The 12446-nt window shown below is 47.6% G+C and overlaps 1 protein-coding gene across 21 annotated transcripts in view; it reads left to right on the forward strand.

Annotated features, from left to right (window-relative positions):
• Positions 1–12446, forward strand: part of TENM4 (teneurin transmembrane protein 4) — a 1797006-nt gene that overhangs the window by 1472354 nt on the left and 312206 nt on the right. For 18 of the 21 annotated variants that reach the window (XM_068266709.1, XM_068266713.1, XM_068266710.1 and 15 more), the window contains one exon: positions 12201–12362. The exons of the other annotated variants lie outside the window; for them this stretch is intronic. In XM_068266709.1, the coding sequence (XP_068122810.1) occupies positions 12201–12362 (162 nt within the window). The remainder of the gene's footprint in view (positions 1–12200; positions 12363–12446) is intronic. 21 annotated transcript variants of the gene reach the window in all.

Below are 12446 nucleotides of genomic sequence, written 5' to 3' on the forward strand. Positions count from 1 at the left end.
CTGGGCATACACACACTGAGCTGCCACTGCTGGGCATACACACACTGAGCTGCCACTGCTGGGCATACACACACTGAGCTGCCACTGCTGGGCATACACACACTGAGCTGCCGCTGCTGGGCATACACACACTGAGCTGCCGCTGCTGGGTATACACACACTGAGCTGCCGCTGCTGGGTATACACACACTGAGCTGCCCCTGCTGGGTATACACACACTGAGCTGCCACTGCTGGGTATACACACACTGAGCTGCCACTGAGGGGTATACACACACTGAGCTGCCACTGCTGGGGATACCCCACACACTGAGCTGCCGCTGCTGGGGATACACACACTGAGCTGCCACTGCTGGGGATACACACACTGAGCTGCCATTGCTGGGCATACACACACTGAGCTGCCACTGCTGGGCATACACACACTGAGCTGCCACTGCTGGGCATACACACTCTGAGCTGCCACTGCTGGGCATACACACTCTGAGCTGCCACTGCTGGGCATACACACACTGAGCTGCCACTGCTGGGCATACACACACTGAGCTGCCACTGCTGGGCATACACACACTGAGCTGCCACTGCTGGGCATACACACACTGAGCTGCCACTGCTGGGCATACACACACTGAGCTGCCGCTGCTGGGTATACACACACTGAGCTGCCGCTGCTGGGTATACACACACTGAGCTGCCCCTGCTGGGTATACACACACTGAGCTGCCACTGTTGGGTAGACACACACTGAGCAGCCGCTGCTGGGTATACACACACTGAGCAGCCGCTGCTGGGTATACACACACTGAGCTGCCACTGCTGGGTATACACACACTGAGCTGCCACTGCTGGGGATACACACACTGAGCTGCCGCTGCTGGGTATACACACACTGAGCTGCCACTGCTGGGCGTACACACACTGAGCTGCCGCTGCTGGGTATACACACACTGAGCTTCCACTGCTGGGTATACACACACTGAGCTGCCACTGCTGGGGATACACCACACACTGAGCTGCCACTGCTGGGTATACACACACTGAGCTGCCACTGCTGGGTATACACACACTGAGCTGCCACTGCTGAATATACACACACTGAGCTGCCACTGCTGGGCATACACCCACTGAGCTGCCACTGCTGGGGATACACTACACACTGAGCTGCCACTGCTGGGGATACACACACTGAGCTGCCACTGCTGGGGATACACACACTGAGCTGCCACTGCTGGGCATTCACACACTGAGCTGCCACTGCTGGGCATTCACACACTGAGCTGCCACTGCTGGGCATTCACACACTGAGCTGCCACTGCTGGGCATACACACACTGAGCTGCCACTGCTGGGCATACACACACTGAGCTGCCACTGCTGGGGATACACCACACACTGAGCTGCCACTGCTGGGGATACACACGCTGAGCTGCCGCTGCTGGGTATACACACACTGAGCTGCCGCTGCTGGGTATACACACACTGAGCTGCCACTGCTGGGTATACACACACTGAGCTGCCACTGCTGGGCATACACACTCTGAGCTGCCACTGCTGGGCATACACACACTGAGCTGCCACTGCTGGGCATACACACACTGAGCTGCCACTGCTGGGCATACACACACTGAGCTGCCACTGCTGGGCATACACACACTGAGCTGCCGCTGCTGGGTATACACACACTGAGCTGCCGCTGCTGGGTATACACACACTGAGCTGCCCCTGCTGGGTATACACACACTGAGCTGCCACTGTTGGGTAGACACACACTGAGCTGCCACTGCTGGGTATACACACACTGAGCTGCCACTGCTGGGTATACACACACTGAGCTGCCACTGCTGGGTATACACACACTGAGCTGCCACTGCTGGGTATACACACACTGAGCTGCCACTGCTGGGTATACACACACTGAGCTGCCACTGCTGGGTATACACACACTGAGCTGCCACTGCTGGGTATACACACACTGAGCTGCCACTGCTGGGTATACACACACTGAGCTGCCACTGCTGGGTATACACACACTGAGCTTCCACTGCTGGGTATACACACACTGAGCTGCCACTGCTGGGTATACACACACTGAGCTGCCACTGCTGGGTATACACACACCGAGCTGCCACTGCTGGGTATAAACACACTGAGCTGCCGCTGCTGGGTATACACACTGAGCTGCCACTGCTGGGCATACACACACTGAGCTGCCACTGCTGGGGATACACACACTGAGTTCCCACTGCTGGGGATACACACACTGAGTTCCCACTGCTGGGGATACACACACTGAGCTACACTACAATTGATGAGTGCTGCCTGACAAAGACTGCAAACAAGAAAATAAGTCCAGCTTTGGGTTAAACTTGTACACTACAAATGAAAATAAAAGAAATGTTTTCATGCTGAATGACGGGGTGTCTGTTTGCAGTGGAAGATTGCTGAGAATTTTTTCTTCTGTAAAAATAACATTTGATTTGTAGTTTATACTTTCTAAAAATCTGTATGTCATTCAGAAGTTATCAGCTGCAAACGTTTTTTTCCCCTGAGAAATGTGTGGATATACTTAAAGCAAACCTGAAATGAAAATAAAATTGAATTAAATAATCTTATCTGTAGTTGTGTACCTGATGCGCTGTACCACTCCGGTGGTCTGCTGGAGCTGTTCTGCCTGCCAAGCAGAAGTGTGCTTTATCTTCTGATATCGCAACACATCTGCTATCCCCTAATTACCATGCAGGGTAGGAATGGACATGTAAATGGGCCCACTGGAAACCATGAGTCTTTTCTATGTATTCCTTGGTCCGCTGCCGACTCCACCGACAAGCCTAGTGTGCACTTAGCATACAATAATCATGCAACAGCTTGCACAGGAAGCATAGGTCTCACCAGGTAATGCAGGTACAGTACTGATAGTGCGCTCCTCTGCCCACATTTCTGCGCAGCCTGTAGCATTGCAGCCATGCACAAGCAAGTCACAGATGACAGGCAATTCCCTCAGTAATTAGACAGCAGCTTACATAGGAAGCGTAGGTCTCACCAGTTAATGCAGATACAGTTCTGATAGTGTGCTCCTCTCCCAACATTTCTGTGCAGCATGGATGATACTGTAGCATTGCAGCCATGCACAAGCAAGTCAGAGATGACAGGCAATTCCCTCAGTAATCAGGCAGCAGCTTGCACAGGAAGCATCGGTCTCACCAGTGAATGCAGATACAGTTCTGATAGTGTGCTCCTCTCTGCACATTTCTGTGCAGCCTGGATGACACTGTAGCATTGCAGCCATGCACAAGCAAGTCACAGATGGCAGGCGATTCCCTCAGTAATCAGGCAGCAGCTTACATAGGAAGCATAGGTCTCACCTGTGAATGTAGGTACAGTACTGATAGTGTGCTCCTCTGTGCACATTTCTGTGCAGCCTGGATGACAGTGTAGTGTTCCAGCCATGCACAAGCAAGTCACAGATGATAAGCAATTCCTTCTGTAATCAGGCAGCAGCTCACTCCGGAAACCTAGTAATCCACACAGGCCCGGAATAGTGTGCAGATAGCGAGCAGGCAATAAATGGCTGCCAGCCCACCCACAGACCATGACTCATTAGTCTCTGACTGATGTTTCCGCCCACTTTCCACTATAGCCAGGTACAGAATACTACAGGTGACTGGCTGCACGGGCACTGGATGTCTGCTGGGGACCATTAGCAGCCCCGGGTAAGTTCAACTCATTTTCCCCCCGAGCCCCCCTACAGTGTCCCTTTGAGGATCACAGGCTTTAACCCTTCCCCACCCACCCACCAGTGACCAGGCTTTTTTTTTTTTTTTTTTTTTTTTACAAATTAGGGCTCTGCAGCTTTAAGTGCTCGCTGCAGAGCTGTACAAGTCAGCACACAAGTGATCCCTCTCCCCTTTTCTGCCCACCAACAGAGCTTTCTGTTGGTGGTCTCTGATCACTCCCACAATGTTTGGTTATTTTTTTTTTTATATTAGTTTATGTAGTATTTACTAATAGATTTACCTATGTATTTTTTTCCCCTCCCCAGCCAGCCATTGACAGCGATCGGCCGTCGTGGGCCTCAGCCTATAAGAGCCGATCACTCTTAGGCCTCGTTCAGATCATTTAGCGCAGATGGCTGTGCGATCGGAACGCAATACGTGCGATCTCTCGCCATCTGCGCTGCGCTGCAGATCCCATTCACTACAGTGAATGGATCTGCGCTGCGTTTCCCGAAAAATGCATGCAGCAGTGCGATGGTGCAGAGCACTGCTGCGCATATGATGGGAACAGTGGAAGGGCTGTCTATGCCCTTGTACCGTTCTTGCGTGTCGCACACTATGCGCGCTGCCAAAATGCGCACAGCAGCACGCATAGTCTGGACGAGGCCTAATGCCTCCCCAGGGGACAGCCGAGTGACACGGCTGTCCCTAGTAGATGGCGGTTTCACCATCTAACAGTCTCCTAGCAGCGATCGCCGCTGGGAGACTGATGACAGAGCGGAGCCAGTTAGCGTTAGTTGGTCAGGGCTGCCGCCGCATTTACGCCAATCGGCATGACGCGGTCGTTAAGAGGTTAAACAGACCTGAACTTCCCAGCATAATAACCTTTAAGGAAAAAAATGATTTGTTACAACTGATACAAAGCCTGCAATAAATCTGCAGTTTGTCTACTTCCTGCTTTCATGGAAGCAAACATATCGTTTACATCCTGTGTTTACAAATTAGCTGCTGTGCTGTGGCAGAGGATATTCCTGAGCTGACACAGCTGAGAGATCAAATTACAATTGTATTAGTCACAGATTAGGGGGGATTAGAGTAGCTAAACTCTCTAAACTTTTTAGTCTATTAATTTGTCTTTAGGAGACCCTTCTTCCCCTCCCCTCTCCGTAGAACTGTACCTCGACTGACAAAATTCTGCTGTCTGTACAGGGTTTCATCCTCTTACAGTTAATCACCTGTTCTATTTCTGCAATGCTGTAGGCCTGGGGTATTGGCTCGTCCAGCCCACACATTCATGTCACACGGCCTCCCTCTCAGTAGACCATCCAGCTCACCCAGCATAGCCATAGGGGATTCTGGGAATGCTTTCATCTTGCTGATTGTGGACAGGAAGGCTCATCTACAGAACGGGCGCAGGGGGAAAGATCGTGTTCAAGTTTAGACAGAATTATTTAAGACCTCTAGGTAAGAGATTCCCCCGCTGTGAATTGTTCAGTTAACACCGGCACCGAGTTTAGCTGTCAAAACCGTTATATTTATATCAAACAGCTGAAAGTTTTACCTTGACATTTGCGACATGCGTAAAAGTAATCCACAAAAGTGACACATTCTTAGAGCTTTTCACATACACTTGCCAAAACACCCTTCCCTGCACTGCTAATATAAGTACGGGGATCTGAAGGGCTGGCTAATGAAGGCCAGGGCCAAGAAAATTGGTGCAGAAGTGGACTAGCTGTCCAGAGCAGCCAATCGGGGTGCTAGTTCTATTTAAAGAGGAACTTTAGCCAAAAGGGGGCAGGGAATACATACATTGCAAAGTGAAAAGTTAAAAGATAGAAGAGAGATCAAGAAATAATTGATATTCGCCATGCAGTTTGTTCATATTGTTTGATCTGCAATCAGCATGCACTTCATCATCTTTACTACTGGCAGACATGAAAAAAAAAAAAAAAAGCACCAACTGTCATTCTTTATAACCACAACCACTAACATTGCGATGGGTTAAAGCTTGTTTTTTTGTTTTTTTGTTTTTTTTTTATAAATAAACATATGCACAGAGGGAGATACTGGTTGCTTGGTAGTTGGGAACAAAAAAAAAATCATCCAGTAAGAAATGACGGTACTTATTTAGCCTACTTAACCTGTTATAAGTGTACAATGTTATGATATAACTTTTTTCTGTAATTCCAAAAGTGACATCGCTTCTGCCCATTTCTTTCCTTTTTTTTTTCTTTTTTTTTCAACCTAGCTCAGTGTTACTTTTCCTCCCCACTGCCACAACCTACTGTCTCTTCCACTGCAAACATCACCTAGATCAGGGGTCCCCAACCTTTTTGAGCCCGGGGCCCACTATCCCGACCAAAATTTTCTCCGGGGCCCCCCTGGGGGGGGGGGGGGGGGGGGGTGTAAGTGGGCGTGGCTAGTGTCGGCGGCAGCAGCCCCCCCCCCTTTTTCCCAGATTCCACAGTATAGCAAGTACAGTTAGCCCAGTATAGCAAGTACAGTTACCACACTATAGCAAGTACAGTTAGCCTAGTATAGCAAGTATAGTTACCCCTGTATAGCAAGTACAGTTACCACAGTATAGCCAGTACAGTTAGCCTAGTATAGCAAGTACAGTTACCCCAGTATAGCAAGTACAGTTAGCCCAGTATAGCAAGTACAGTTACCACAGTATAGCAAGTACAGTTAGCCCAGTATAGCAAGTACAGTTACCACACTATAGCAAGTACAGTTAGCCTAGTATAGCAAGTATAGCTACCCCAGTATAGCCAGTAGTTACCCCAGTATAGCAAGTACAGTTAGACTAGTATAGCAAGTATAGCTACCCCAGTATAGCAAGTACAGTTACTACAGTATAGCAAGTACAGTTACCCCAGTATAGCAAGTACAGTTACCCCAGTATAGCAAGTACAGTTACCCCAGTATAGCTAGTACAGTTACCCCAGTATAGCAAGTACAGTTAGCCTAGTATAGCAAGTATAGCTACCCCAGTATAGCCAGTAGTTACCCCAGTATAGCAAGTACAGTTACCACAGTATAGCAAGTACAGTTACCCCAGTATAGCTAGTACAGTTACCACAGTATAGCAAGTACAGTTACCCCAGTATAGCAAGTATATTTACCCCAGTATAGCTAGTACAGTTACCACAGTATAGCAAGTACAGTTACCCCAGTATAGCAAGTATATTTACCCCAGTATAGCTAGTACAGTTACCCCAGTATAGCTAGTACAGTTACCACAGTATAGCAAGTACAGTTACCCCAGTATAGCAAGTATATTTACCCCAGTATAGCTAGTACAGTTACCCCAGTATAGCAAGTACAGTTAGCCTAGTATAGCAAGTATAGCTACCCCAGTATAGCCAGTAGTTACCCCAGTATAGCAAGTACAGTTACCACAGTATAGCAAGTACAGTTACCCCAGTATAGCTAGTACAGTTACCACAGTATAGCAAGTACAGTTACCCCAGTATAGCAAGTATATTTACCCCAGTATAGCTAGTACAGTTACCACAGTATAGCAAGTACAGTTACCCCAGTATAGCAAGTATATTTACCCCAGTATAGCTAGTACAGTTACCCCAGTATAGCTAGTACAGTTACCACAGTATAGCAAGTACAGTTACCCCAGTATAGCAAGTATATTTACCCCAGTATAGCTAGTACGGTTACCACAGTATAGCAAGTATAGTTAGCCCAGAATAGCAAGTATAGTTAGCCCAGTATAGCCAGTATAGCAAGTATAGTTAGCCCAGTATAGCAAGTATAGTTAGCCCAGTATAGCAAGTATAGTTAGCCCAGAATAGCAAGTATAGTTAGCTCAGAATAGCTAGTACAGTTACCACAGTATAGCAAGTATAGTTAGCCCAGAATAGCAAGTATAGTTAGCCCAGTATAGCCAGTATAGTTAACCCAGTATAGCAAGTATAGTTAGCCCAGTATAGCAAGTATAGTTAGCCCAGAATAGCAAGTATAGTTAGCTCAGAATAGCTAGTACGGTTACCACAGTATAGCAAGTATAGTTAGCCCAGAATAGCAAGTATAGTTAGCCCAGTATAGCCAGTATAGTTAGCCCAGTATAGCAAGTATAGTTATCCCAGAATAGCAAGTATAGTTAGCTCAGAATAGCAAGTATAGTTAGCTCAGAATAGCTAGTACGGTTACCACAGTATAGCAAGTATAGTTAGCCCAGTATAGCAAGTATAGTTAGCCCAGAATAGCAAGTATAGTTAGCACAGTATAGCAAGTATAGTTAGCCCAGAATAGCAAGTATAGTTAGCTCAGAATAGCAAGTATAGTTAGCCCAGTATAGCAAGTATAGTTATCCCAGAATAGCAAGTATAGTTAGCCCAGTATCGCTGCCCCAGTGTCGCCAGTACAGTTAGCCCAGTGTAGCCTCTCCTCTCCCCCGCACAGCCCCCCCCGTGGCCGCCGCTCCTGTTACCTTACAAGCGGGCGGTCGCTTCCTTGTATTCCCCATAGCTCCTCTCCTCTTGCAGCACCTCGTATTACAGCAGCGCTTCCCGCGCGGCTGCTGTAAGGAAGGGTAGGAAATAGGGCAGCGGCTTCCTGTAGCGGCGATCGCCGTTACCATGGGAACGCTGCCCGCCTCCTTCCCTCCCTACAGCATGCGCACAGCAAGCGCTGCTGTAATACGAGATGCTTCAAAGAGGAGAGGGGCTATGGGAAATATAAGGAAAAAAGCGGCCGCCCGCTCATAAGGTATCAGGAACGGCGGCCGCTGGGGGGAGAGGGAGAAAGGCCAGATCCGCTGCGGCCCCCCAGAAATCTGCCCACGGACCCCCAGGGGGCCGCGGCCCCCAGGTTGGGGACCTCTGACCTAGATGACAGGCTTAGGGCTGGTTCAGACAGACGCTTGCAGAGCGTTTACAGCCAGCGTTCGGGGCTTGGTGTTAAACGCTCCCATTCAAGTGAATGAGAGCGTTTGTACCAAGCTTTCAAGCGCGTTTACACAAATGCGGCGTTTGGGTCCCGATTTTCCCTGGCGTTCAAGGAGCCCCTGGAAGCTACATGTAGCTTCCAGGGGAGATTAACCGCGACGGCTAATGTCCCCCTAGGGGAAGAAAAAACGCGACCGCATCCAAACGCACATGACCGCTGCTGAACGCGACGCCAGCAAACGCAACGCCTCCAAACGTCCGTCTGAACCAGCCCTTACATCACTGTTTTATTACCTTCTGATAATAGTGTCCTTATCTTATCTGAAATGGGAAGCTTTCTGTTTGTTTTTTTTGTTTTTTTTGTTTTTTTTGCATGTTGAGAAACACTTGTTACCTAAGCAAAAAATAAAAAAATTTCCCACAATTCCACTGACACTGTCAGTTCCTGCAGTTAGCCAAAGACACTGAGACCAGGTAAAAATAAAAAAAAATGCTGGACATATAGGGACCTATTTTAGAGAGAAAAGGGTTTACATATATTTTTAGGGCAATTTTTTGGGTGTTACAACCCCCTTTAAAGGAACCTAAACTGAGATGGATATGGATGTTTCCTTTTAAACAATACCAGTTGCTTGGCAGTCCTGCTGATCTCTTTGGCTGTAGTAGTGGCTGAATCACACACCTGATGCTGGGAATACATCATGAGATTTTCTGGTAGCTAGATGGTTCGATAAATAATTTCCAACAGGTACGATCAGATTTTCGATAGATTTTCTGACTGATTTTTCATAGGAGTGAATGGAAAAACCATCGAAAAATCAATCGAAAAAAAGATTGGACAGTAAATCTGCTGAAAATTCTCATCGTGTATTTATTCCCTGCTTGAAACAAGCATGCAGCTAATCCAGTCTGACTTCAGTCAGAACACCTGATCTGCATGCTTGTTGAGGGGCTGTGACTGAAAGCATTAGAGACACAGGATCAGCAGGAGAGTCGGGCAACTGGTATCATTTTAAAAGGAAAAATCCATATCCTTCTCAGTTTAGGTTCCCTTTAAAACGACTCTGAAGCCTCTTAAAAATCTTTTTTTATTAAACCATCCTGTTTAATACCTTAATCCTACCTAAACCGGCGCATTCCCGCGGCTGTAAATCTAAAAAAAACCTAACTCCCCGGGGGGCGATCCGGGGAGTGCTTCCGTGTCAGGCAGGGCTATGAGCTGCAGCCCTGCCTCACACCCGTCTGTCAGCGGCGGATCTCCGCCTCTCCCCTGCATCTCTCAGTCTGCCTTTGCTGAGAGGGGCGGGGGAGAGGCGGAGATCCGCCCCTGACAGACGTGTGTGAGGCAGGGCTGCAGCCCATAGCCCTGCCTCACACGGAAGCGCACAGGGGCAGCAAAATCCACGACCAAGAAAGCCGTGGATTTTGCAGGGAAGAGGGAGGGCGAGTTAGGAGGGTTTAGATAGCTTACAGCCGCGGGGATACGGCGGTTTAGGTAGGATTTAGGTATTAAACAGGATGGTTTAATAAAAAAAGGATTTTTAAGAGGCTTCAGAGTCTCTTTAAAGGGAACCTAAACTGAGAAGGATATGGATTTTTCCTTTTAAAATAATACCAGTTGCCTGACTCTCCTGCTGATCTTGTGTCTCTAATGCTTTCAGCCACAGCCCCTGAACAAGCATGCAGATCAGGTGCTCTGACTGAAGTCAGACTGGATTAGCTGCATGCTTGTTTCAAGCAGGGAATAAATACACGATGAGAATTTTCAGCAGATTTCCTGTCCAATCTTTTTTTCGATTGATTTTCCGATGGTTTTTCTATTCACTCCTATGAAAAATCGGTCAGAAAATGTATCGAAAATCAGATCGGAGATGTTGGAAATTATTTATCGAACCATCTAGCTACCAGAAAATCTCATGGTGTATTTCTAGCATCAGGTGTGTGATTCAGCCACTACTACAGCCAAAGAGATCAGCAGGACTGCCAAGCAACTGGTATTGTTTAAAAGGAAACATCCATATCCATCTCAGTTTAGGTTCCTTTAAAGGGGGTTGTAACACCCAAAAAATTGCCCTAAAAATATATGTAAACCCTTTTTTCTCTAGCATCTCTATCCAGATGCTAGTGGAGTGAGACTGCTTCCTCGCATGCTAAGTTGCTCCCATTGCCCAATGTCACCATCTCCAGTCATGTGATCTGGGTGACAGGATAAGTGGTTGGCCGCCAAGTGAGAGTATAACCTACTGTCACTAGACTATAGACGGGGGCAGCTTAGACAAGGAGAAAGGGGCAGGCAAAATTATCAACTCCAGCATGAAACTCATTCCATAAACCGCTAGACACTCACTCATATACAATACAATAACATTTGTAAAGCGCTTTTCTCCCATAGAATCTTTAGTGGAATTTTAAATTGGTTATGTGTGGTGGATCAATTTTACAATGATGTTAGAATGATCAAGTTCTGAATCGTGATTGATTGTGTGTGATCCTAAAATATCGTTCACTCGAACGGATGTACTTTTCCATTTTTTTAAAGGGGCACTATGATGAAAAATTGTAAAATGAAAAGTATGTGCAAACATATACAAATAAGTACGTTTTTTTCCAGAGTAAAATGAGCCATAAATTACTTTTCTCCTATGTTGCTGTGACAGTAGGTAGTAGAAATCTGAAAGAACCGGCAAGTTTTGAACAGCCCATCACCTCATGGGGGAGTCTAAAGGCCCATACTCACGGGCGAGAAATGTTGCCTGTCGCCAGCACACGTGAGCGTGTGGGCGACAGGCCGGCGACAGCTTCTCGCCAGGTCCCTCCGCGTACACACGCGGAAGAGGGACCAGCGGCAAGGCGGAAGCTGTCGCTGACGTTCCTCCTCCCCCCGCCGGAAGCTCCATGTACCTACATGGAGGTTGCTGTCGCTAGTCCGCGTACTCACGCGGACTAGCGACAGTTGCGGCGGGGGGGCAGCGGCGACTGTCGCCATGCGATTGAAAGTTTCAATCGCCTGGCGACATGAGCGACGGGCGACAGTTCGGGGTGCGCGCGCGTGCGGCGGCCCATACTCACGGGCGACCTGTCGCCGCAACACGTGCGCACCGCGTGTTGCGGCGACAAATGTCACTCGTGAGTATGGGCCTTTAGGGTTTTGTTTATTTTCAAAAGCACTTAGTGAATGGCAGTTGCTCTGTCCAACTGCCAAAAAACTGTGTAGTGAGCAGGGAGGCTGGCCAGCATCTTTATTTACATCCTTTTTGTGGAATATCTTTATAAAGAATAAAAGCCTTGCTGAGAATCCCCCATGAAGAGATGGAGTAGTCCAAAACCTGTCAGTTCTGTCAGATTTCTACTACCTACTGTAAGTGACAGCAACATAGGAGAAAAGTAATTTATGGCTCATTTTACTCTGGAAAAAAACATACCTGTACTTTTTATTTGTATTTGTTTGTACATATTTAAAATTTTAATTTTTTTTTTGCTGTAGTGCCTGTTTAAGTGTAATGTTGTAAAATATTTTTTGATGAACTGATGAATAAATGAATTGTATTTTATGATCGATTTGCTGGTATTATCTGTTGCCTGTAGGGACTGGGATCCAATCCCGAAAGCGACAGTTCTGGCGACGAGCTCGTACAGAGGCGTGCCCCGGGTGCAGGCAAGCGACGCGTACTGTTGCTATGGGGAGGAAGGATGGACGACGGTGCAGGATAAGGAGGGGAACCATGCGCTCTCTCACGCCTCCTCTGGGTCAGTTATTCAGAATGTATTACAGTCAGGGGATTAACACTGTAGCCAAGCAGACAGCCTATTCCTCACTTCAAGTTTCCTTTA

This window comes from Hyperolius riggenbachi, chromosome 2 (genome assembly GCF_040937935.1).
Source record: "Hyperolius riggenbachi isolate aHypRig1 chromosome 2, aHypRig1.pri, whole genome shotgun sequence".
In the NCBI taxonomy this organism is placed as follows: Eukaryota; Metazoa; Chordata; class Amphibia; order Anura; family Hyperoliidae; genus Hyperolius; species Hyperolius riggenbachi.